Below are 25,044 nucleotides of genomic sequence, written 5' to 3' on the forward strand. Positions count from 1 at the left end.
AAATGTTACTTTTTAAGTGTAATGAAGGGAACAGCCAATTTGCGCACAGCAAGGTTCCACAAACAGCAATGAGTTGAATGATCAGTTAATCTGTTTTAACGGTACTGGTTGAGAGATGAAGTTGGCCAGGACACTGGGAGAACTTGTTGCTCTTTTTTTCAACAAAATGCCATGGGATCTTTTACGTCCATCTGCGCAGGTAGGTGGGGCCTCAGTTTAACACCTCATCCAAAAGATGGCATCTCTAACGTCGTTCACCTGACTAAGGGGGAAGCCTCCGAAAGCTTGTGAATTTAAAATAAAATTGCTGGACTATAACTTGGTGTTGTAAAATTGTTTACAATATATCACTTAGTACTGCTTCGGAATGCCAGCGTGAGTGCTACCACTGGCCCAGCCTGCCACTTGTAAGTGTTGCAATGCTGTTATTCTCCAAAGACCAGGGGAATCATATTCTAAAACAAGTAGCTGAAATAAACCCTCTGTTCATTTCCTCTACACAAATTAACCTAAATACCTCCGTGCAAGTGCAGACACTATCTCCGAACATACACTCGTACGTGAACTCTGACTTTGTAATCTGCTGCACAGAAGCCAAAAATATCTCGAGTTCAAAATGAAAAAAAAACCCATAACATTTGTGATCAGCTCGGGTACACAGGTGGCCCGAACTTAACCTCATAGTAGTGACGTTTAGGGCATGTCGCAGAGCACGCTGGGAGTCGTAGTCCCAAGCGGTCGAAAAGCGCGCGTTGTGCCTACAGCTCCCAGAATTCGTCGGGCCGACGTGACGTTATTCACGTGATAGGGGAGCGTGTTACATCACGTGACTTGCTGGTGAGTTCCCCCCTCTCTGCTGCCGCCGCCGAGAATCGCCGTGAAGGAGGTGTGAGGGGAGTCCCGGAAAATGAACGGCTACGCGTTACTTTACACCGGCATCACCGTGGCCTTTTGGTCGACCATCCTCGTAGTAGGTAAGAGCGCGGAATTGTGGAAGCGGAGGGCGGCTCCCCGAGGTCGAGCTGCGGTTGGAGCCCAGTGCCAGGCCTAGTGCCGCTCGTCGGTTGATGCTCGTCGGCCGGTCTGCCTGGGGCCGCGGTTCATCGATGCCCCGGTGTCGGGGCTTCATTTTCCAGTTGGCTATTGGAGGCTTTTTATATTTTTTTTTTTAGCATTGAAGTTTTTGGAAATTAAATCGTGGCGATATCTTCCGGCTGCGGCGCCTGGTGAGGGTCTTTGATATTTTCAAGTGTCCTCTCGAACCTGATGTAAATAAAAACAGAAGATGCTGGAAACACTCAACAAGTCAGGCAGCATCTGTGGAGAGAGAAACAGAGTTAACGATTCAGGTCGATGACCTTTCATCAAAACGTTAGACTAGTTCCGACTAAAGGTCATTATTTCAGATTTCGCAGTATTTTGCTTTTATTTTACCTGGTGTAAATCACGGGCTAAAATTAAGTTACGTAATTCTGTCGTCCTGCAGGTGCTGACACTAAACATAACGCTGTGTTGTATGTTTATACTTTTCGCAGATTGGATCAAGCCATATGATGAGATATATTCATTAATTACATAGTGTTTTTAACCACTGCACAGGGCCAGGGAGATGGGAGGCTTTATGGGCTGGTCATTTTTGTTTTAAAGGCTTTCTGCTCACTACGCAAATATTTGTCAATGATACTTAAGGTGCATAAAATACTTGCCACTCAAAACACGTTTGATTGCTGTCTTCTCTATCAATCTCTGCCCTATGTTATCATTTTTCTCTCAATGCACCTGCCCTATCTATTTTTGCTGCCTACTGTTTCCCATCCATTTCAGAGGTGGGTGCAGCTGCTAAAAGTTAGCCTGAAAATTGGCTCCCAGCTGATGTTTGTACTGTCAGCCACAAGCCCAAATACAAAAAATAGTAATGTGGTCAAGTTGCCTTGCTGGTTAAGCAAATAGTAAAAGTTTTCATTTTTGCAGTACATAGTTTCTGGACTGGTGGCCCGAAATGCATTAATCGGGATATAATCTGTAAACACGGGAATGTAAAAGGCTGAGATTATCAGGTGTATTTTTTGTGGAGATGGAGGCAGGGAGAGAGAGAAACAAGAATTAGCTTCCCAAATTCTGAAGCATGTAGATTTGTAGTATTTGCTAACGTTGCTCTAACAATATGCCAGAAAATGCAGGCGTATATGGTGAGATGGATTCACACTCCTGTGCAATTTTTTTTTTACTGACAGTTGGCCAAGATCAGGACTTCACTGTGGATAGTTGTGAGCCAGTGTCTTACCATTGCACTGCACCACCCATTTGCCTCCTATACTCAGTATTCTGATTGCCAACAATACATTGAATAAGGAACATGGCAATACAGAGTTTGTTGTCTTTTTATAAAGTAAGCCATCAGAAATTTAGTTTGCATACTCTGACCAGTTATATTTGCTGATCTTTGGGTACTAAGTGTTAGCATGGACTTCTTGAGCCAAACTGATTTGGTCAGAGATTATGACATTTTGTTCGAAATTAAAGGTCACAGTTTCACTAAATTCACTGTTTCAGGAGCTATAAATTTGTTTGTGTCTCTACAGGGCAAAATGTTTCAATTATTCTTCAATTTTTGTTTGATACAAATTTCATAGGTGTTATCATTGGCTCAGTGATAGCACTCTTGCCTCTGAGTCAGAAGGTTGTGCGTTCAAGCTCCACTCCAGAGACTTGAGCACAAAATCTAAGCTGACACTCCAATGCAATACTGAGGGAGTACCACACTGTTGGATGCACTGTCTTTCACGTGTGACGTTAAACCAAGGTCCCATGTGCCCCTTCAGGTGGACGTAAAAGATCCCATGGCACTATTTCAAAGAAGAGCAGGGGAGTTCGCCCTGGTGTCCTGGCCAATATTTATCCCTCAACCAGGATCGATAAAACAGATAACTGGTCGTTATCACGTTGCTGTTTGTGGAACTTTGCTGTGCACAAATTGGATGCTGCATTTCCTACATTACCAAAGTGAAATTGGCTTCATTGCGTTTGGGACGTCCTGAGGTTGTGAAAGGCGCTATATATATGCAAGTTCTTTTTCAATTAGAGAAATCCTAGAGAATGGCTAACGCTCAGTTTGGGTTCTGCCAGGACCACTCTGCTCCAGACCTCATTACAGCCTTGGTCCAAACGTGGACAAAAGAGTTGAATTCCAGAGGTGAGGTGAGAGTGACTGCCTTTGACATCAAGGCAGCATTTGACCGAGTGTGGCACCAAGGTGCCCTAGTAAAATTTGAAGTCAATGGGAATCAGGAGGAAAACTCTCCAGTGGCTGGTGTCATACCTAGCACAAAGGAAGATGGCAATGGTTGTTGGAGGCCAATCATCTCAGCCCCAGGGTATTGCTGCAGGAGTTCCTCAAGGCAGTGTCCTTGGCCCAACCATCTTCAGCTGCTTCATCAATGACCTTCCCTCCATCATAAGGTCAGAAATGGGGATGTTCCCTGATGATTGCACAGTGTTCAGTTCTATTCACAACCCCTCAGATAATGAAGCAGTCCATGCTCACATGCAGCAAGACCAGGACAACATCCAGGCTTGGGCTGATAAGTGGAAAGTAACATTCGCAGCAAACAAGTGCCAAGCAATGATCATCTCCAACAAGTGAGAGTCTAACCGCCTCCCCTTGACATTCAACGGCATTACCATCGCCGAATCCCCCACCATCAGCATCCTGGGGGTCACCATTTACCAGAAACTAAACTGGACCAGCCACATAAATACTGTGGCTACAAGAGCAGGTCAGAGGCTGGGTATTCTGCAGCGAGTGACTCACCTCCTGACTCCCCAAAGCCTTTCCACCATCTACAAGGCACAAGTCAGGAGTGTGATGGAATACTCTCCACTTGCCTAGATGAGTTCAGCTCCAACAACACACGAGAAGCTCGACATCATCTAGGACAAAGCAGCCTGCTTGATTGGTACCCCATCCACCACCCTAAACATTCACTCCCTTCACCACCGGCGTACCGTGGCTGCAGTGTGTACCATCTACAGGATGCACTGCAGCAACTTGTCAAGTTGTCTTCGACAACACCTCCCAAACCCACGACCTTTACCACCTAGAAGGACAAGGGCAGCAGGCACTTGGGAACAACACCACCTGCACGTTCCCCTCCAAGTCACAACCCGTCCTGACGTGGCAATATATCGCTATTCCTTCATCGTCGTTGGGTCAAAATCCCTACCTAACCCCACAGTGGGAGAACCTTCACCATACGGACTGCAGCGGTTCAAGGAGGCAGCTCATCACCACCTTCTCTAAGGCAATTAGGGATGGGCAATAAATGCTGGCCTTGCCACCGACGCCCCCATCCCATGAATCAATAAAAAAGAGTGGACCTGGTTAAATCAATGCATGGCACCCATATTGGTAATTGGAGATAAGAATGAGTGTGTCTTAAAATTGTCCAAAGCTTTCCATTATATTGAGGTAGAAAACCCATAATCAAGGTTAGTGTCTGAGAGACTGTTGTAGTCAGGTTTTAATGTTTTTGAGTAGCTTATTATATTGGTGATGAGTGCAAGTTGCCCAATAAATATTAGTGTAACTAACTGAACTGTCCCCGTTTGCTGGAGGCCATCTTGGCTCCATTTTATAATTTACAATTGCCTAACGTATTGCAACATTTGTATTGGCTGTGTTAAAGTTTAGAATTAAAAAATGTGCATAAGAATTTGTAAACTGCACTTGAAAGCTGATGCATTTTAAAAAAAGATTGATAGTACAAAGAGTAAACTGCTAATTTCATTTGAAAGGCAATGAGGAAGAGCTGTTTGTGAAAGAGTTAGTTATACCAGTATGTGAAATGTTTCAATTTTGCATAAAATGGGAAGTTCCACAGTTGTGACTCAAAAGTATTAAAGCTGGTGTCAGCCAAACCTATTGGGAGCTGAGTATTGATAACGGCTCTTTTTAAAAAAAAATGGACATCCAGTCCTTTCAATTTTGACAGCGACTGGTCAATTTAAAGAATGTTATGTTTGTGTACTCCCCTTGCTAACCTCTGTCTTTTGGTTCTGTTCTATGACTTGAGGGATGCTGCCACAATTGCACAAACCATGTTCCTGAAATTGACCTCTGCTGCAAATACAACAGTGCCACCATTTAGTAACTAAGGAAGTAAAGAACTTTCAATGATCAACAAAACACTTGCACACTCTGCTTTCCATCAACAAGTGCACAAAATGGTTATCTGCAAGTCTGTTTTATGACCATTGTAGATTAATGCAGGTTTAAAAATGGTTAAGTGGAGAACTATTCTGATGTGGTTTGCCGAAGCTTGCAGGATTTTTTTCACAATGTCAAAGCAACGTGGGACTGAAAGAAGTGATCTGTGCAAAATGTTGAAGGCGCATTTTAACATTAAAACAACTTGCTCTGCAGTGAAGCATTTTAGATAGTGTCCAATATGTTAGCCACTAGCCACATGTGGCTAATTGGGAATCCAAATCTGGCTAATTGCATTTCTGATTGGTAAATTTAAAAAATGAGTAATGGGCATGTGATCTTGACTCTTATTCCCACAGCGAAATGCACATGTATTTTAACCTTTTGTGCGTTTGATGATGTAAAGCAGAGTTTTCAATTTTTTTTTGATCATTGTGAGATCTTTACTTCCTTTGTCACTAAATGGTGGTGCTGTAGATGTTTACCCGAATTGAGGGTGCACGCAAGGAGCAAGGAGTTTTCTACTAAAATTAGTGGATGTGACTAAAGTCATGTCACTGTAGCCATGCCTGTGGCTAGTCAGAGATTTCTATTGGGCAACACTTCCAGAGGATACAGACGAGTTTACTGTGCTTGATTGTACAGCACAAAATCGTAGAGGAAAAGTGCAGCAGAGCTTTATCATGGTAAAGGTAGATTGGGGTAGAAAACTCATTTATGGTATAAGCGTGCTGAGAAAAGTCACTGATCTGTTATGTAATAATTGTCAACTATATAGCTGAAGTAAAAGTAAATCTAATTGAGAAATTTATTTCCCACTGATTTCTATGCAAATAGAGGTACAGCTGACGTATAAACTATACTTACAATACATAGGAACAGGAGTAGGCCATTCAGCCCCTCGTGCCTGCTCCGCCATTTGATAAGATCATGGCTGATCTGTGATCTAGCTCCATATACCTGCCTTTGGCCCATATCCCTTAATACCTTTGGTTGCCAAAAAGCTATCCATCTCAGATTTAAATTTAGCAGTTGAGCTAGTATCAATTGCCGTTTGCGGAAGAGAGTTCCAAACTTCTACAACCCTTTGTGCTGGAAAGAATAGTCAATATAAATAACAATGTCCATATGGTGGGGTGGATACAGTATATATTTTTTTAAAATTTTGTTGCTTTTAGGTGTCTGCCTTGGCTTATTGGTGGCACTCTTGCCTCTCAGCCAGAAGGTTATGGGCTCAAACCCCGCTCCAGACTTAAGTGCATAATCTCGACTGACACTTCAGTGCAGTACTGAAGAAGTGGATGTAAAAGATCCTATGGCACCATTTGAAGAAGCACACGGGAATTCTCTTGATGTCCTGGCCAACATTTGTCCCTCAGCCAACACCACCAGAAACACATTATCTGGTCAATTATCTAATTTCTGTTTGTTGGACCTTTGTGCAAATTGGCTGCCGCATTTACCCACATTACAGCAGTGACTTGGGCATGTCCTTAGGCGCTCTATAAATGTACGGTCTTTTTATTGTTGAAGCCTCAGTGTACTTACTGCCTAGGCTGTAGCTTGAAGAATGTAGTTACTTGTTTGAAGTGCTGGAGCACTGCTGGCACCCAGCACGAAGATTAAGGGGTAATTTGATGGAAGTGTTCAAAATCATGAAGGGTTTTGATGAGTAAATAAGGAGAGGCTATTTTCAGTGGCAAAAGGGTCGGTAACCAGAGGACACAGATTTACGGTAATTGGCAAAAGAACCAGAGGAGACGAGGAAAAAATTTACACCGAGTTTCAAAGTGCAGGCACGATGAGCTGAATGGCCTCCTTCTGTGCTATACTACTGAGTTGTGATCTGGAATGCACTGCCTGAAAGGTCGGTGGCAGCAGATTCAATGATAACTTTCGAAAGGGAATTGGATAAATATTTGAAGGGGAAAATTTTGCAGAGCTATGGGGAAAGAACAAGGGAGTGGGACTAATTGGATAGCTCTTTCAAAGGGTCGGCACGATAAGCCGAATGGCAGCCTTCTGTGCTGTATCATTCTATCGTTCAGGTGAAGGGAGAAAAAAATTGGGTTGTTAGGAAAAATCATGTATATGAGTGAAACTAGTTTTCACTATGCAGGTTTATAAAGTGAGTGCTCCCCATTACCTCTTCTGTGGAGACTAACAGATAATGGTATAGCATAGTTTACTGCTGGGTGAACAACAGAAATTTAGGAAAAAACAAAATATTGCAGAGGGCTGGAAATTTGAAACAAAAACTGGAAATGCTCAGAAGTCAGTCAGCATCTGTGGAGAGAACAGGCTGGTTTATGTTACAGGTGTAGACTCATCAGAACTGCATTTAAAAACGAACAGAGCAAAGAAGAGCAAGGGAATAACCCCATAGAATGAAGAGCTTAAATAGAAAACAGGAGATGGTTGAAGTAATAGTAACATAAGACAACAGATGGAAGTGTAATGAAAGAAATTGAAGACATTTAAGAGGCACGGAATGTGTGAATAGCTGAGGCAGTGGGGTGTAAGGCAAGTCTAAAATGGAAACAAGAAGCTGGCAATGTGGAACAACTTTCATTGAGCTTCATTGGAACAGTGTAGAAGGCTAACTTAGCTCCAGTTTTTTTTGCTGCAGAGGATGATGATGTGGGATGGGTGCATCGGTGTTTCTGGGCAGGGGAAGGGTAGGTGTTTGGGATGGAGATCCTCTGTCACAACGCTTGCTGGTGTTGGCCTGCCTTTTTTTTCTCCCAGGCTGCTGAATTGTGTTCCACTTTGCCAGATTCTTCTGCTTTTGTTTCAGACATGCTTCAACCCCTCCTCCACATCAGCAATTCACACTTTCTCTGCCTCTTAAATGTCTTAATTTCTTTCATTATGCTTCTTCCTATTCTCTCCTGTCAATATCACTTCAACCGTATAACCACCTCCTGATTTCCATTTGAGCACTTTGCAGGTGCTTCCTCTCTTGTATCCGTTTTTTTCCTCCCACTTCCCTTTGTTATATGCCTTTTTTAAAAATGCTGTTCATCTACACCTGAAATGTTTACTTTCTGTTGTCTCTGCAAATGATGTCTGACCTGTTGGGTCTTTCCAGCATTTTCTGTTTTTGTTAGAGATCTAGAATCTCCAAGTGTTTTCCTGTCTTTGCTGTGAGAGTTTCAGGATAGTAATTAAGACACACAACTCTTCTATTAATTGCTAATGAAAAACAAATTTGGACTGTTGTAACATTTTTAAAAATCTATTTTCTATGCATTTTGGTAAGAGTGTAACATGTCAGCCAGTATGACATGACTGCTAATCTCTCTCAACCAATTAATTGCTGCTCTCAAGATCATAGGAAAGTACAAGAATAGTAAAGCCTATAATGCATCTTGCTGGTGAAAAACTAATATCATTCACTCGCCATTTTCCACAATCTAAAGTATCTTTGTACCATTAAGCTTGAGACCATGTTCACCGGTTCTAGAGTTTGCAGCAATCTCGAGCATATTCATCATGGTTAAATTTACCTGTTCCCTTAAGGGTATAAAAACTTGAATAACACTTTCCATGAAATATCTCTTCTCTAGAATAAAGAATGCCAGACTCTTGAACTCCTGTACATAGCTCAGATAGTTTAGGCTAGAAAGTGAACCCCTGTACATAGCTCAGATAGTTTAGGCTGGAAAGTGAGAAGTTTTCCTTTCTTTTCCATTGGTGCTGGAGCTAAATGCTGGAAAGTAATGAGCATTAAATAATTTGAGTGGCATGTCCATCCACTGACAGACTGCATCCTCCTAAAAGGGCAAATTCTTATCTTTGGGAGAAAATGCTTCCTCACCGCTCATCATCAGAGCTCAACCCACAGAGTGCTCACTTTTTTTGTATTTCTTAAAACCCACTATAGCTGGTCCTTGTGTAATGTTAGACAGACCTTGAGTTTTATATATTGCCTTTCACAACTTCAGGACGTCCCACAGTGCTTCAGTCAACTAGGTACTTTTGAAGTGTAATCACTGTATTAATGTAGGGAAACACGACATCAAATTTGTGCATAGCAATGAAATAAATGACCAGGTAATCTGTTTGAATTTGGTTGAGGGATAAATATTGACCAGGATGCTGTGAAAACTCACTTGCTCCTCTTTGAATAGTGCCATGGGATGTTTTGCATCTACCTGAGAGGACAGATATACCTCAGCTAAATATCTCATCTGAAAATAGCACCTCCCAACAGTGCTGCACTCTCTGTACTGCACTGAAGTAAAGTTGTTGTAGAACTGCTGTTTACATATTAGAATCATAGAAGGTTACAGCATGGAAGGAGGCCATTCGGCCCATGGAGTCCGTGCCGGCTCTATGCATGAGCAATCCAGCTAGTCCCGCTGCCCCGCCATATCCCCGTAGTCCTGCACAATTTTTTGTTTCAAGTACTTATCCAGTTCCCTTTTGAAGGCCATGATTGAATCTGCCTTCACCACTCCCTCGGGCAATGTATTCCAGATCCAAACCACTCACTTTGTTTAAAAAAAAAAGTTTTTCCTCATATCACCTTTGGTTCTTTTGCCAATCACCTTAAATCTATGCCCTCTGGTTCTTGACCTTTCCGCCAATGGGAACAGTTTCTCTCTATCCACTCTGTCTGGACCCTTCATGATTTTGAATATCTCTATCAAATCTCCTCTCAACCTTTCCCTGCTCCAAGGTGAACAATCCCAGCTTCTCCAGTTTATCTGTGTAATTCCTCATCCCTGGAATTATTCGAGTAAATCTCCTTTGCATCCTCCCTAAGGCCTATACATCCTTCCTAAAGTGTGGTGCCCAGAACTGGACACAATACTCCAGTTGTGGCCGAACCATTGTTTTATACAGGTTCATCATGAGTTCCTTGATTTTGTACTCTGCCTCTATTTATAATTGTAAACAATTTTACAACACCAAGTTATAGTCCAACAATTTTATTTGAAATTTACAAGCTTTCGGAGGCTTCCTCCTTCCTCAGGTAAATGTCTATTTATAAAGCCCAGGATCCCGTATGCTTTTTTAACCATTTTCTCAACCTGCCCTGCCACCTTCAATGATTTATGCACATACACCCCCAGATCCCTCTGTTCCTCCATCCTTTTTAGAATTGTACCCTGTAGTTTATATTTCCTCTCCTCATTCTTCCTACCAAAATGTATCACCTCGCATTTCTCTGCGTTAAATTTCATCTGCCATGTGTCCACCCGTTCCACCAGCCTGTATCTGTCCTCTTGAAGTCTATTACTATCCTCCTCACTGTTTACTCCACTTCCAAGTTTTGTGTCATCTGCAAATTTTGAAATTGTGCCCTGTTCAAGTCATTAATATATATCAAGAAAAGCAGTGGTCCCAGCACTGACCCCGGGGAACACCACTGCACAACTCCCTCCAGTCTGAAAAACAGCCGTTCACCACTACTTTTTGTTTCCTGTTATTTAGCCAATTCTGTATCCATGTTGCTATTGACCCCTTTATTCCATGGGCCGCAATCTTAATAGCAAGCCTACCATGTAGCACTTTATCAAATGCCTTTTGCAAGTCCATATACACCTAATCAACCCTCTGTTACCTCATCAAAAAACTCTATCAAGTTGGTTAAACATGATTTGCCTTTAACAAATCCGTGCTGGCTTTCCCTAATTAATCCACACACATGTCCAAGTGACTGTTAATTTTGTCCCGGATTATCGTTTCCAAAAGTTTCCGCACCACCGAGATTAAATTGACTGGCCTATCGTTGCTGGGTTTATCTTTACACCCTTTTTTGAACAAGGTTGTAACATTTGAAATTCTCTAGTCCTCTGGCACCATCCCCGTATCTATGGATGTCTGGAAGATTATGGCCATACCTCCGCAATTTCCCCCCTTACTTCCCTCAGCATTCAAGGGTGCATCCCATCCGGACCAGGTGACTTATCTATTTTAAGTACAGCTAGCCTATCTAGTACCTCTTTCTCCATTTTTAGCCTATCCAGTATTTTAACTATATCTTCCTTTTACCAAGACTCTGACAGCTTGGTGAAGACAGATGCAAAGTACTCATTTAATACCTCAGACATGCCCACAGCCTCCATGAGTAGATCTCCTTTATGGTCCCTAATCGGCCCCACCCCTCCTCTTACTGTTAACATATTATGGGTGGACTTGATTTTAAGTAGAATAGGAATGAAGACCAAATATCTATCTAATGAAGAGCAAAATACTGCAGATGTCTGAAATCTGTATTTAATTACCCTTATGCCGAGAGTCCAATTTTATTTCTGCCTACATCTATGGTCCGATACTGATATTAGCCAGTTTGAAGCATGAATAGATTTGCTGAGTGTGAAATGTTTAGTAGCTCCCAAAAAAGATCTGGTTCAGGATAATACTAATCAACCCTTTTTGACATACCTGTTTGGAAGGAAACTCTGATTTTGAGCACTGTCCTTTCATCTCTAGCACCTTGGTTTGGATCAAATCCAAACTACAGGGCCAAGAATCTTTTGCATTCAAACATGGACCTTTTATTTCTGGGATCTAGGTCTGGATCAAATCCAAATTAATGGGCCAAGAATCTCATCTGTTTTCTGTTGGACATCAACCCTATAATCTATAACTATCACCTGATGGAGTGGTTGAGTTGGGTAATCTTGTTCAGAATCATGATCATGAACCTGTGACCTAAAGTGCACAAATGCATCATTCTTGAAGTTTAATTTTTAAATTGTGACTTGTTCATTCTCAAAATGCCACCTGGTGTGAGATGTGGCAGACTAAATACTGGAGCACCTTCGGACAGAGACAGGCTAATGCTGTCCTGGATGTATTTCACTACAACCTAAATTAAATTTTGTTCTTAAGATAATAGTAAAGATCTGTTTTAATTTAACTGTGATGTGGAGATGCCGGTGATGGACTGGGGTGGACAAATGTAAGGAGTCTTACAACACCAGGTCATCACCTGACGAAGGAGGAAGCCTCCGAAAGCTTGTGATTTTAAATAAAGCTGTTGGACTATAACCTGGTGTTGTAAGACTCCTTACATTAATTTAACTGGAGAGATTATCCATGTTAAGGTTGCTTCTCAAAATCACCAGGATTCACATGGTTTATGATTTAGTTGAAAGATGATGAGCATACTGTAGTCGCTGTGCTTATGGGGAGAGTACTAATGAGAAAACAGTCTCTTCTCTTATTTCTCCCCCCCCCCCACCCACCTCCAACCTGACACCAGAAAATTCTGCCATATTGAAGTCTTTAAAAAGTCTCTTTCATATTACTGGAACTTAATTCACACCCACCCCAAGAAGACCTGACATTTCTGGTCAGTCAGACTTGCAATCATTTGATTTTAAAAATTCAACTAAATTCTGTGTTGTTAGTATGCCCACAATAAGATGATCTTGGTATCTATTGTTCTCAAATGTAACTTTGTTTCTTTCTATTGCAGGCATTTGTTACACAATATTTGACCTAGGATTTCGCTTTGATATAGGATGGTAAGTCATTTTTTAAAAAAATGAATTTTTCATTTATTTGTAACAATTTAGTTGGCCCTTTTAACTTATTTCCAAGCTGATTTAGTACAAACATTGCTTTGACCCAATCAGAGAGGACTTTCAGAAAGTCCTTTTGGCAATCCAATCAGTTACTAATATCTTGCTTGTTTAAATTAAATTGTGCAGTAGCCAAACGTTATGGGGTGTGCATTCTGTTGGGCTTCTTCTGTAGTCTGAGGTTCACTATTGTGAAACTTAAATTTTCACAGTTCAACATAAATCAACAACTTAGATCACAGTAAGTAAAAGAAAGAATGATATCATCAGTTATCCTGTGTCATGGTGTAGCAGGATTTTATTTGAGATTCTATACAGAATATCAGCTGATGTCATATGTTTGAAGAGGTCCTTTTCCTTCCCCCGACCCCCCCCCCCCCCCCAGCCCCGCGCCTCTTGTTTTCCTCCTGAAATCTCTCTCATCACATACATTCCCTGGCAAGGACAATTGGCTAGAAACCTGGTCCCAAAATCCTGCCTTGTCTGTCTGTAGCTTGCCACTTCAGTCTGCTTCAGTACACCCAGAAACTAGCAATTTCAAGCTCAAACTGGTCAGTGCCCTCACTCAATGTAGTCAAGTGCTGATGAAACTCCTTAAGCTCTGGAATTTCCTCCCTAAACCTCTGTCTCTCCACCTTACTTTCCTCCTGTAAGACTCTTTACAACCTACTTCTTTGAAGCTTGTAATCACCCTCCTAAAACTCCTATGGCTCGGTGTCATTTTTTGTCTGATTACACTCCTGTGAAGCACTTTGGAACATTTTCCTACATTGTTTTGTTTTGCCAGAGGGCAGTACAAGGCTTTATCTTGTGATTGGAATTTTGGGGCCAAGATTACCTCCCATGAAAAATATAAAACTTGAAAGGCGTTTGGTAGTCTCATAGTTTTTATTGGGTAGTGCGAACCCAATTACTAGCCTCTCAAAGATAGATAGATAGGACACCTCTACAATAGATAGGAAGCATCTTCAAATGTCACTTTGCGTGGTGTGTTAGAGTTGTGGGAAGAGTGGCACTGGGTAAATCAATATTTTACTTCCCTCTCCTTTGAAACAGTATCTTGCTTCTGCCTAGTGTCTCTTCTTTCCGTTCCACTGCCTCAAATCCCACAGCATGACCAAGATGAGGCATGGTAGGATGAATTTAAAATTATCCAATTATTCAGATGAACGCTGAAGTTTTTGTGAACCCATCAGGTGACCTGCAGTGCCTGGTACTGCCTGATAACCAGAATTCTAGAGATGGGTGTAGTCTACAATTTCATTTTCTTTTGATCATTCTGTACAGAACTGGGAAATCCTGGCTGCTGCTTCATGATTTTAATACTTCATTGTGTGAATTCTATGTCCTAAAATTTACATTGTTTTTTGTGTAAGGTTGATATTCCTGGTTAAATGCCCAAAGATATGGTGGTTTGTTATATGTTTAATGTGCCTGCCTGGGTTGCACTTATTTTTATTTTGGACGAGGTTTTAAAAAAAAGAGGGGAAGGTTATAGGCATGACTATTAGTTCATAAAATCTGATGGTAGGGGCAGAGACAAGGTAGGAAATAAGAACGATGGTGGAATCTAGGCTGAAAGAAAACTGCAGACACTAGGCTGGTAAGCAAGTACAAAGACTTTTATTGTAGTTCCAACTCAGATCCTTGTACAGGATGAATCAAGGTCCCCAGGGTATTTTGGTGGGGGATGGGAGATGCAGCGTATCAACAACAATCATTTGTATAGCACCTTTACGAAGAAAACGTCCTAAGGTGCTTCACGTAGGGAGAAGAAAAAAATTGGATTAAGGAGCAGCTATCAAATCATGATGTGAGAGTTGGGAGAGGTGTCTGAAAACTTGGTTGAAAGGATGGGCTTCAAGAAGGTTTTAAGAAGTGAAGTTTTTTTAAAAATTAGTTCATGGGATGGGGGCGTTGCTGGCAAGGCCAGCATTTATTGCCTATCCCTAATTGCCCTTGACAAGGTGGTGGTGGTGAACCGCTGCAGTCAGTGTGGTGAAGGTTCTCCCACAGTGCTGTTCGGAAGGGAGTTCCAGGATTTTGACCCAGCGACAATGAAGGAATGTCGATATATTTCCAAGTCGGGATGGTGTGTGACTTAGAGGGGAACGTGCAGGTGGTGCTGTTCCCATGTGCCTGCTGCCCTTGCCCTTCTAGGTGGTAGAGGTCGCGGGTTTGAGAGGTGCTGTCGAAGAAGCCTTGGCGAGTTGCTGCAGTGCATCCTGTGGATGGTACACACTGCAGCCACGGTACGCTGGTGGTGAAGGGAGTGAATGTTTAGGGTGGTGGATGGGGTGCCAATCAAGCGGGCTGCTTTGTCCTGGCCGGTGTGAAGCTTCTTGAGTGTTGTTGGAGCTGCACTCATCCAGGCAAGTGGAGAGTATTCCATCACACTCCTGACTTGTGCCTTGTAGATGGTGGAAAGGATTTGGGGAGTCAGCAGGTGAGTAACTCGCCACAGAATACCCAGCCTCTGACCTCCTCTTGCAGCCACATTATTTATATGGTCCAGTTAAGTTTCTCGTCAATGGTGATCCCTGGGATATTGACGGTGGGGGAATTCGGCGATGGTAATGCCGTTGAACGTGAAGGGGAGGTGGTTAGACACTCTCTTGTTGGAGATGGTCATCGTCTGGCACTTATCTGGCACGATTGTTACTTGCCACTTATGAGCCCAAGCCTAGATGTTGTCCAGGTCTTGCTGCATGCGGGCACGGACTGCTTCATTATCTGAGGGGTTGCGAATGGAACTGAACACTGTGCCATCATCAGTGAACATCCCCATATCTGACCTTGTGAGGGAGGGAACTCATTGATGAAGCCGCTTAAGATGATTGGGCCTAGGACACTGCCCTGAGGAACTCCTGCAGCAATGTCCTGGGGCTGAGATGATTGGCCTCCAACAACCACTAATTCCTTTGTGCTGGGTATGACTCCAGCCACTGGAGAGTTTTCCCCGATTCCCACTGATTTCAATTTTACTAGGGCTCCTTGGTGCCACACTCGTTCAAATGCTGCCTTGATGCCAAGGGCAGTCACTCTCACCTCACCTCTGGAATTCAGCTCTTTTGTCCATGTTTGGACCAAGGTCTGGAGCCGAGTGGTCCTGGCGGAACCCAAATTGAGCATCGGTGAGCAGGCTGTTGGTGAGTAAGTGTCGCTTGATAGAACTGTCGACGACACCTTCCATCACTTTGCTGATGATTGAGAGTAGACTGATGGGGCGGTAATTGGCCTGATTGGATTTGTCCTGTTTTTGTGGACAGGACATACCTGGGCAATTTTCCACATTGTCTGGTTGATGCCAGTGTTGTAGCTGCACTGGAACAGCTTGGCTAGAGGCGCGGCTGGTTCTAGAGCACAAGTCTTCAGCACTACATCCGGGGTGTTGTCGGGGTCCATAGCCTTTGCTGTATCCAGTGCACTCAGCCGTTTCTTGATATCACGTGGAGTGAATCGAATTGGCTGAAGACTGGCTTCTTTGATGTTGGGGATATCGGGAGGAGGCAGAGATGGATCATCCACTCGGCACTTCTGGCTGAAGGTGGTTGCAAACGCTTCAGCCTTGTCTTTTACACTCGCGTCCTGGAATCTGCCATCATTGAGGACGGGGATGTTTATCGAGTCTCCTCTTCCTGTTAGTTGTTTAATTGTCCATCACCATTCACAACTGGGTGTGGCAGGACTGCAGAGCTTTGATCTGATCTGTTGGTTGTGGAATTGCATTGTTCTCTCTATAGCATGTTGCTTCTGCTGTTTAGCATGCATGTAGTCCTGTGTTGTAGCTTCACCAGGTTGTCACCTCGTGTTTAGGTACACCTGGCATGCTCCTCCACACTCCTCATTGAACCAGGGTCGATCCCCTGGCTTGTTGGTAATGGTAGAGTGAGAAATATGCCGGGCCATGAGGTTACAGATTGTGCTGGAATACAATTCTGCTGCTGATGGCCCATAGAGCCTCATGGATGCCCAGTTTTGAGCTGCTAGATCTGTTCTGAATCTCCTATTTAGCATGGTGGTAGTGCCACACAACACGTTGGATGGTGTCCTCCGTGTGAAGACATCTCCACAAAGACTGTGATTGACAGATGCACCTGTAGATTGGTGAGGACAAGGTCAAGTCGGTTTTCTCTTACTGTTGGTTCGCTCACCACCAGCCGAAGGCCCAGTCTGGCAGCTATGTCCTTCGAGACTTGGCCAGCTCAGTCAGTAGTGGTGCTACATTGAAGTCCCCCACCCAGAATACATTCTGTGCCCTTGCTACCCTCAGTGCTTCCTCCAAGTGGTGCTCAACATGCAGGAGGACTGATTCATCAGCTGAGGGAGGGCGTTAGATGGTAATCAGCAGGAGGCTTTCTTGCCCACGTTTGACCTGATGCCATGAGATTTCATGGGGTCCGGAGTCAATGTTGAAGACTCCCAGGGCCACTCCCTCCTAGCTGTATATCACTACGGCCACCTCTGGTCGGTCTGTCCTGCCGGGGGGACAGGACATACCCAGGGATGGTAATGGAAGAGTCTGGGACTTTGGATGAAAGGTATGATTCTGTGAGTGTGGTTATGTCAGACTGTTGCTTGGCTAGTCGGGGGAACAGCTCTCCCAATTTTGGCACAAATCCCCAGATGTTAGTGAGGAGGACTTTACAGGGCCGACTTGGCTTGGTTTGCCCTTGTCGTGTCTGGTGCCTGGTGGTCCAGTGCCGGGTGGTCCGTCCATTTTTTTTTTCTTAAGACTTTTTGTAGTGAGATTATACAACTGATTGGCTTGCTCGGCCATTTCAGAGAGAGATTAAGAATCAACCACATTGCTGTGGGTCTGGAGTCATATATGGGACAGACTGGGTAAGGACTGCAGGTTTCCTTCCCTAAAGGAGATTAGTGAACCAGATGGGTAGTTTCATGGCCACTATCACTGAGTTTTTTTTTTATTCCAGATTTTATTTAATTAATTGTATTTAAATTCCCCAGTTGAGGTGGCGTGATTTGAACTCGTGACTCTGGATTATTAGTCCAGTAACATAACCACTATGCTACCGTACCCGAAGTGAAGTGGAGCGTTGGGCAGGTTTAGGTAGGGAATTCCATGGAATAGAGTTGAGGTGGTAAAACCTTCAGCTACCAATGAAGGGACTGAAATAAACCAGAACATCATAATGGAAGTGTGTGTTTCCTTGAATTATACTTAGTGCCGTGTTCAGGAAATGGAAGACACCAATGTAATATTTGAAACCCATATAGTGGGAGAAATAGTCATGTTTCGCTGCAGTGAGATACTGATTTGCATGTGCTTTAAGCATAAGTGTTGCAGATTACTATTTAACAATATTGCACTTTGCTATCACTACTGGTCTTAGAAAAATTAAACTGTTACAAAATAGTTACTGTTAAAGTGAGTGCTGGTACATGGCCGGAAGGGAGACAAACCAAGGAGGAAGAGAAACTGGAAGAGTTTTGGTGCGTGATGGTCTGATGGAGCTGAATTAAAACAAAGTACCCCGGACTTAATTTCGTAATTTCAACTGTATGTATTTAGGAAAATTCGGTTGAAGTTAGTCCCCTTTGATAGCGACACTTCAATATTTAAACGTGTTTTCTTTAAATAGGCAGAATTAGATGGAAATTGTGATTCAATAGTTTTGGAACTTCCTCCTCCACCCAATAATGATGATATAGTAGTTGCAACATTTGTGGGTTTTCAGAGTGACATGAATCAATAAAAATTACAGAAGTGCAAGGAGAGCATAGGGATCTTTGCACTGAGTAGTGAGGGAAAAGGAAGAAGAGATAGAGTAAATCTTTCAATTGAATATAACCAGGAGATACATTCATTAATTCTCCCACTTCCCTCCCTCCCTTTGCGCACACATACAAGAGATCAGTCGAGGCTTGTTTATTGAAACATATCCTGGGAAAGTCATGGGGGCGGGCGGATGCCTGTTTGTATGCTGACCTCAAGCAATTTTTGTACTCTATGAAGAAATTGTACATCAGATCTTTATGGTGGAATAATCTGTCAGAAATTGCATTGGTTGACAAATTTTAATGAGAGGTTACTTTTTTAAAGGGGAAAACTCCAATCACAATTCCTTTTAACTTTTTAAAAGGAGGATATAGGATTATTGATGGTGACACTTGTTCTTAAATGTTGTTTCCCTTGAAACTGCAAAATTCTTTTACCCCATCATTTTACTCTTTAGAGATTCAACCCATATATGTAAGCCTCTGACTGAACTCGTCCAGCTATTCACTTCAATCTTGAGCGATTTGCTGATTCCCTAACCAACCAGTGTGATTTGCTTGGTCTGTACATGATCACAATATTAAAAAAGACAATATTTGGGAGTGGGGGGAGGAAAACGGAAGAGGTTGCAGAACTGACCTGGTTTTATGGAAACCAGATACAGGTTAATCTTGCTGCAATACCAGTATCCTAATGCTGAAGTCTGGTGGCAATAGTGAGATGTGATCTTTGTGTAAGCACAGCAAATATGTTATATGCAGAACTTTTTTCTGAGACCCTAAGAGAGAGCATATCCTCCATAAACAATCCCATGGGAGATCTGCTAGTAAAATATTAAGTCTTGAGTGTAGCTTGCACTTTAAGGATGTGTGACGTTTGCTATAATTTACATTTATATCTTCCATATACATTTACCCGTCAGTCCTACCAGCTCCCATTTCATATCTCTTAAGATAGGTGATGCTATGGTGTTAGGTGCCCACTAAACCTAATCCTGGCGTGTCCCAATTCTTTATACCACTACCCCCCACCGATGCAGACCTCGCTAGATCCCTTCCCCAATCCACAACTCGGGCAACAGAGATGCTGAGGGCCTTGAGACTTATTTTGTGGCTGGCAGGTGCAGGTTACTCTTTGGAGAGGTATGAGGCCAAGACCATAGGCCAGCCGGTCATGGGTGTCTTTTGGGCCACCGATGGTTTGGTGGCTGCCAGGTGAGGGATCCAGGATCTGTGACTTTTTATATATAGCGACAGGTGGAGGGCACTGGTTGGCGGAAGGTTCTAGCCAGGGCTGTAGGCCAATGTTGTGGAGTAGGAGGTGATCACACCAAGGGGAGAAAGCAAAGTGAAAAAGTTCTCATCACCTACTGTGGCAGCACAAATTGGGAGGTAACTGAGATTTAAACCAGCTTAAATGTAATAAGCAGCTGTAACAGAAATAACATATGACCTTCCTGTAAGCACAGGATTGGTGGCTATTTGTAAAATTTTAAATATATTTCTGTAGATATTACAGATTATTATACGAAGTTTTCCAATTTTGCTAGTGGGGATGTGTGCCAATTCTCCAATGCAGTGGTCTCACTCTTGACTTTCCTTATCCGCTACTGTTGCTACCAGTGCGTGGATGCAAATAAATGGAAATTCCTCTAAATGCTAGCTGCTGGCATAGAAGCAGCACACAAGATGATGGGAGAGAAGCCGGAGCATCCAGAATTCAACAGTAGAATCTGCACTAAGCAATTTATTCAATGTGTTTTTACTTTTGGTTCAGATTTCAGACCAAGAACTGAGGTTGGTTCAGGGATCTTTTTGCATGTTTGGCTAGTTCATTGTAGAATATTGGTGTTCAATTCAGGCAAATGTGGAAAGAAAATGTACATCTGTTGACTGGGAGTGTTCAGATATCTCTCTATTTAGAATTATGTAGTAATTTAGATGAACGCAGTTGTGCTTAAAAGTTTGCTTCATCTTCTACTTAAAACAGTGAAATGGATTGATTCCCTTTGATATTGAAAGTGTTCAATTCTCGCATTGAGTCAGTATTTCACAGCTTCTTCCAGGAACAGGGATTGCCCTGATCTTTGTGGTGGAATCTTAATTTAATCTTGTTCTCATGCAGACTGATGTGTTGATGTAAAGTTTACTGTGTTCTTATTTTTGGTTAAAACAGATGCTGAACAATGACCTTGCAAATTGGGTGGTTCTAATAAATGTTCTAGATTAGCACTTCAATAAATAAATTATTTTTACTTGGTGTGCTTCTGGCAACTGATGCTGCATAATGCAATGTGGGCAAATAATCCTTGCAGAAAGCAGGATTGTGCTGTGGGGTTATGGAAATGTATGTTTATGGTTTCAAAGTAGCCTCTGGTTACTGTCCACTTTGCATGTCATCTGTGTGTGCAATATAAATATTTATAAAATGTGTTTGTGTATATCTATCTATCTAGGTTGGGAAGATACTTGACACTGGGAGACTAGAGAGAAATAATGAAGTAACAAAAATATTGTATAGGCACACTTTTTTGGCATGAACTCTCATGTAGATGTATTTTTAAATTCATATTGATAGACATTTTGACTCAAACATTTAGGAGAGCCTTTACAGCATGCCTGGTACTTCAAACAGAGTGTAAAAATAAAAACACAGATTCTTTTCATATGTAATATTCTTTTATTCCTGATAGGTTTTTAACAGAAACATCACCCTTCATGTGGGCAAACCTTGGAATTGGATTGGCTATCTCTTTGTCTGTTGTGGGGGCTGCATGGTAAGAGTTCTTTCTCATCAGTATCATTGACTAGATTTGTCTGTGATGCCCCAAAGGCTATAGTACATTTAGATTTGTCAACCAGCATAAACTTCTTGTGCTTTGGATCATGGATGTTTTTTAAATTGAGAGCCTCCAAGGGATACGCTGTTATCAAGCTGTCCTTTCTGTGTTGGGGACAGCAATTTTTCTCATGAAGCAGTCCATGCCTGCATGCAGCAAGACCTGGACAATATCCAGGTGTGGGCTGATAAGTGGCAGGTAACATTTGTGCCACACAAGTGCCAGGCAATGACCATCTCCAACAAGAAAGAGTTTGACCACCTCCCCATGACATTCAATGGCATTACCATCGCCGAATCCGCCACCATCAATAGCCTGAGGTCGCCATTGACCAGAAACTCAACTGGACTAGCCACATAATGCTGTGGCTACTAGAGCAGCTCATAGGCTGGGTCTTCTGTGGTGAGTGGCTCGCGTCCTGACTTCCCAAAGTCATGGGAATATGTTGCCTGTCCACTCTATTAGCTAAGGAATATGGTTTTATTGGCAAGAGAAAGAAAATAGATCTAACCACATGTTTTTGATTCTTGCTTACTCAGGGGGATTTACATCACTGGTTCCAGCATTCTCGGTGGTGGTGTGAAGGCACCTAGGATTAAAACCAAAAATCTCGTCAGGTAATGGTTTTGAAATATCTCTTAACTCCCAGCCTTGAATATGTTGAAAATTATAAAACTGCTTTGCCATATACATAAAATCAATTTTAAATTTAAAATAGCACAGTTTTATAATTGAGCAGGGGAATGGAACTAATTGGATAGCTTTTTCAAAGAACCAGCACAGGCACAATGGGCCAAATGGTGGTTCCTTGAGCTGTACCTATTATTATAATACTTGCCAAGTCAATCAATTGTAAGCATTTTTTGGGAAGGAGGTATTTCTGATTGGCACTTTCTTACAGCTGGTGTTAAGCAATAGATGGGGATTTGGTTTTCCAGTTTGGCATTGCCTATAAAACAACACAGGAGATGTAGCAGTCACCCCACCAGCACTCTCCGCCAGAGTAATGGATGTGAATTGTGGGAGACTAAGAAAAGGCGAAATAGGAATTTAAGTGTGAATTTTCTTTTTACGAACATTTAAGTTTTTCTGTTCATCAGGCTGTTACTACTAAACAGGAAAATAATGTTATTGAGGCTTGTACATTTCAGAAAACATAGCTATTGGCTTTCCACAGAGTTTTCCGTTCAGTTCTGGGTTTTGGTGCATCTCTGGACCTGTAGATTTCTAAATGAAAACAAAACGCTGAAAATGCACAGAACATGTATCTGGAAAGCGAAAAGAAATAGATTAACTTTTCAGGTTGAACCCTTATCAGAACTGGAAGATGAGCTCCTTTTATTGTACTAAACTAAATAAAAAGTGAGGGAAAAGAGAACACATAAAGGTCAGATATGCTGACTCTTGTCCAACCAATTAAGATGCTGAATAGCTTGCACTCATCAGAGCATCAGAAGAGTCACTGATTAGACGGAGTTTGGGCAAAGGAACAAAGATTAGAAGCAAGATAAGAGGAGACTAGTTCACTGGGACAGGAGCAAGCTGAAACAATGAGTCTGCCATAAAGTTCATCAAGATATATGTACAAATGAAGGAGACTGTCCTTCCATAGGAAGTTATGATTTCCCTTCTTTCTCCCGCACCCCCCCCCCCCCCCACCCCCCACCCCCAACCTCTTACCCCATCAGATAAAAATGGGCCATTTGGGGTTGGGGGATGTGAAGATAGGAGCCAAAGGTGTGGCAGACAGGGCAAGATCACGATGAAATGTGATCAGGAAGGGTTTGAAAAATGATTGGGGGGGTGGGGGTGCGGTCATGGACCAGATGGAAATAGGAAGATGCGTCGCATAGTTGCTGTTTGGTCTCAGCGAGTTGACTATCCTAAGCACCACTCAACTGCATTGCCACCCTTGTTACCATGTTTAATGTCACTGTTGGAACTGAAAATGGAGAGTTGCAAGTTCACGGGCGATAGATGAGAGTGAGGGGAATAGAGAAATTCAGATGAGTGATGTTGCAATGGCAGTCCTCACTGAGAAGGTTTAGAGGAGCTAAGAATCTTGAGGTAGGGTTCTGGACATTAGAAAAGCTGACGGCAGGAGTGGAAGAACTCAAAACATGTGGAGCTTGGAATTCATTGAAGTTGGGTGGATGGAGGGGCGGGGGTGAAGGTAAGGCTTTTGCTGAGAACGGGACTTGAGTTCAGAAGGGCACAGTCAGAGAGGACAATGTTAACTTGGCAGATGGGCTCCTAGACAGGAGTGAGAATGGGGAGGTCAGAGTGAAGTGGGATCTGTTGATGGCATCCAGGAGTTCCTTGAGCTTCTAAATTTTTCCCTGAAAGAGAGTCTCAAAAGTTTCTTTCGAGGGAAGTGGCAAATGAATCTGATAATATGGATTGTGATTAAAAATGGATCTTTTTGTTCATAGTTTCTCGTTTTAAATGGAGGTTGTACCTATTTTAAAAGTCGACATATTTATTCAGAAATGAGATGTTTGGCTTATTGTCCAAGTACTTTGTCCCCCCTGTGACACACTAACATCTTGATTGCAAAGTTGCTGTGGGATGACCTAAAGCAAGACTACTTCCTGGAATCCCATCAAGATCGGCTGCTTTTGATCAGAAATTCTTGAAATATAAGGTGTGGGTAGTAAGTTCGCTTTGTCTCAGATTATCTGGATTTGGACAATTTATTTTTACAAATCTCATCACCCTCTTCAAAGGAATTGTGTATATAGAAAACGGAACAAATCGTGTGTTAGTAGTTTAGTTCTTCTTGAGAAAGGACCTTGGCTTGGAAGATCAGAAAATAGAATCAGTATGGGTGGAGATAAGAAATAACAAGGGGCAGAAAACACTGGTGGGAGTAGCTTATAGGCCCCCTAACAGTGGTTATACTGTTGGACAGAGTATTAATCAAGAAACAAGAGGAGCTTGAAACAAAGGTAATGCAATAATCGTAGGGGACTTTAATTTTCATATAGACCGGGCAAATCAAATTGGCAAAAGTAGTTTGGAGGACGAGTTTATGGAATGTATTCGAGACAGTTTCCTAGAACATTATGTCGTGGAACCAACCAGGGAACAGGCCATTTTAGATCTTGCCCTTTGTAATGAGACAGGGTTAATTAGTAATCTCATAGTAAGGGATCCTCTGGAGGAGTGATCATATGATAGAATTTCACATTGAGTTCAAGAGTGACGCACTTAAGTCTGAAACTAGAGTCTTAAACTTAAGGCCAATTACATAGGTATGAGGAGCGAGTTGACTAAAGTTGATTAGGAAATTTGATTAAAAGATATGACCGTAGTTAAGCAATGGCGAACATTTAAAGAAATATTTCATAATTCTCAACGAATGTACATTCCATTGAGGAATAAAAACCCCATGGGAAAAGTGATCCATCTGTGGCTAACTAAGAAGTTAAGGATAGTATTAGGTTAAAATGTTGCCAAGAAGAGTAGTAAGCCTGAGGATTGGGACAGTTTTCGAAACCAGCATAGGATGACCAAAAAATTGATAGAGGGAGAAAATAGAATATGAGAGTAAACGAGCAAGAAATATGAAAACAGATTGTAAGAGCTTTTACAAGTGTGTGAAAGGAAGAGTGGTAAAAACAAACATGGGTCCCTTTTAGAGGCTGAGACAAGAGAAATTATAATGGGGGATAAGAAAATAGAGGTGTTAAACAAATATTTTGTATCTGTCTTC

The 25,044-nt window shown here is 42.3% G+C and overlaps 1 protein-coding gene across 1 annotated transcript in view; it reads left to right on the plus strand.

Moving 5' to 3' along the window:
* The first annotated feature begins 801 nt into the window (after positions 1–801).
* Positions 802–25,044, plus strand: part of atp6v0b (ATPase H+ transporting V0 subunit b) — a 40,834-nt gene continuing 16,591 nt past the window's right edge. Inside the window, exons 1-4 of the mRNA XM_067990100.1 lie at positions 802–974; positions 12,642–12,690; positions 21,183–21,266; positions 21,869–21,946. Coding sequence (XP_067846201.1) covers positions 908–974; positions 12,642–12,690; positions 21,183–21,266; positions 21,869–21,946 — 278 coding nt within the window. The 5' untranslated portion in view covers positions 802–907. The remainder of the gene's footprint in view (positions 975–12,641; positions 12,691–21,182; positions 21,267–21,868; positions 21,947–25,044) is intronic.

The sequence above is a fragment of the Heptranchias perlo genome, chromosome 9, assembly GCF_035084215.1.
Source record: "Heptranchias perlo isolate sHepPer1 chromosome 9, sHepPer1.hap1, whole genome shotgun sequence".
Taxonomy (NCBI): domain Eukaryota; kingdom Metazoa; phylum Chordata; class Chondrichthyes; order Hexanchiformes; family Hexanchidae; genus Heptranchias; species Heptranchias perlo.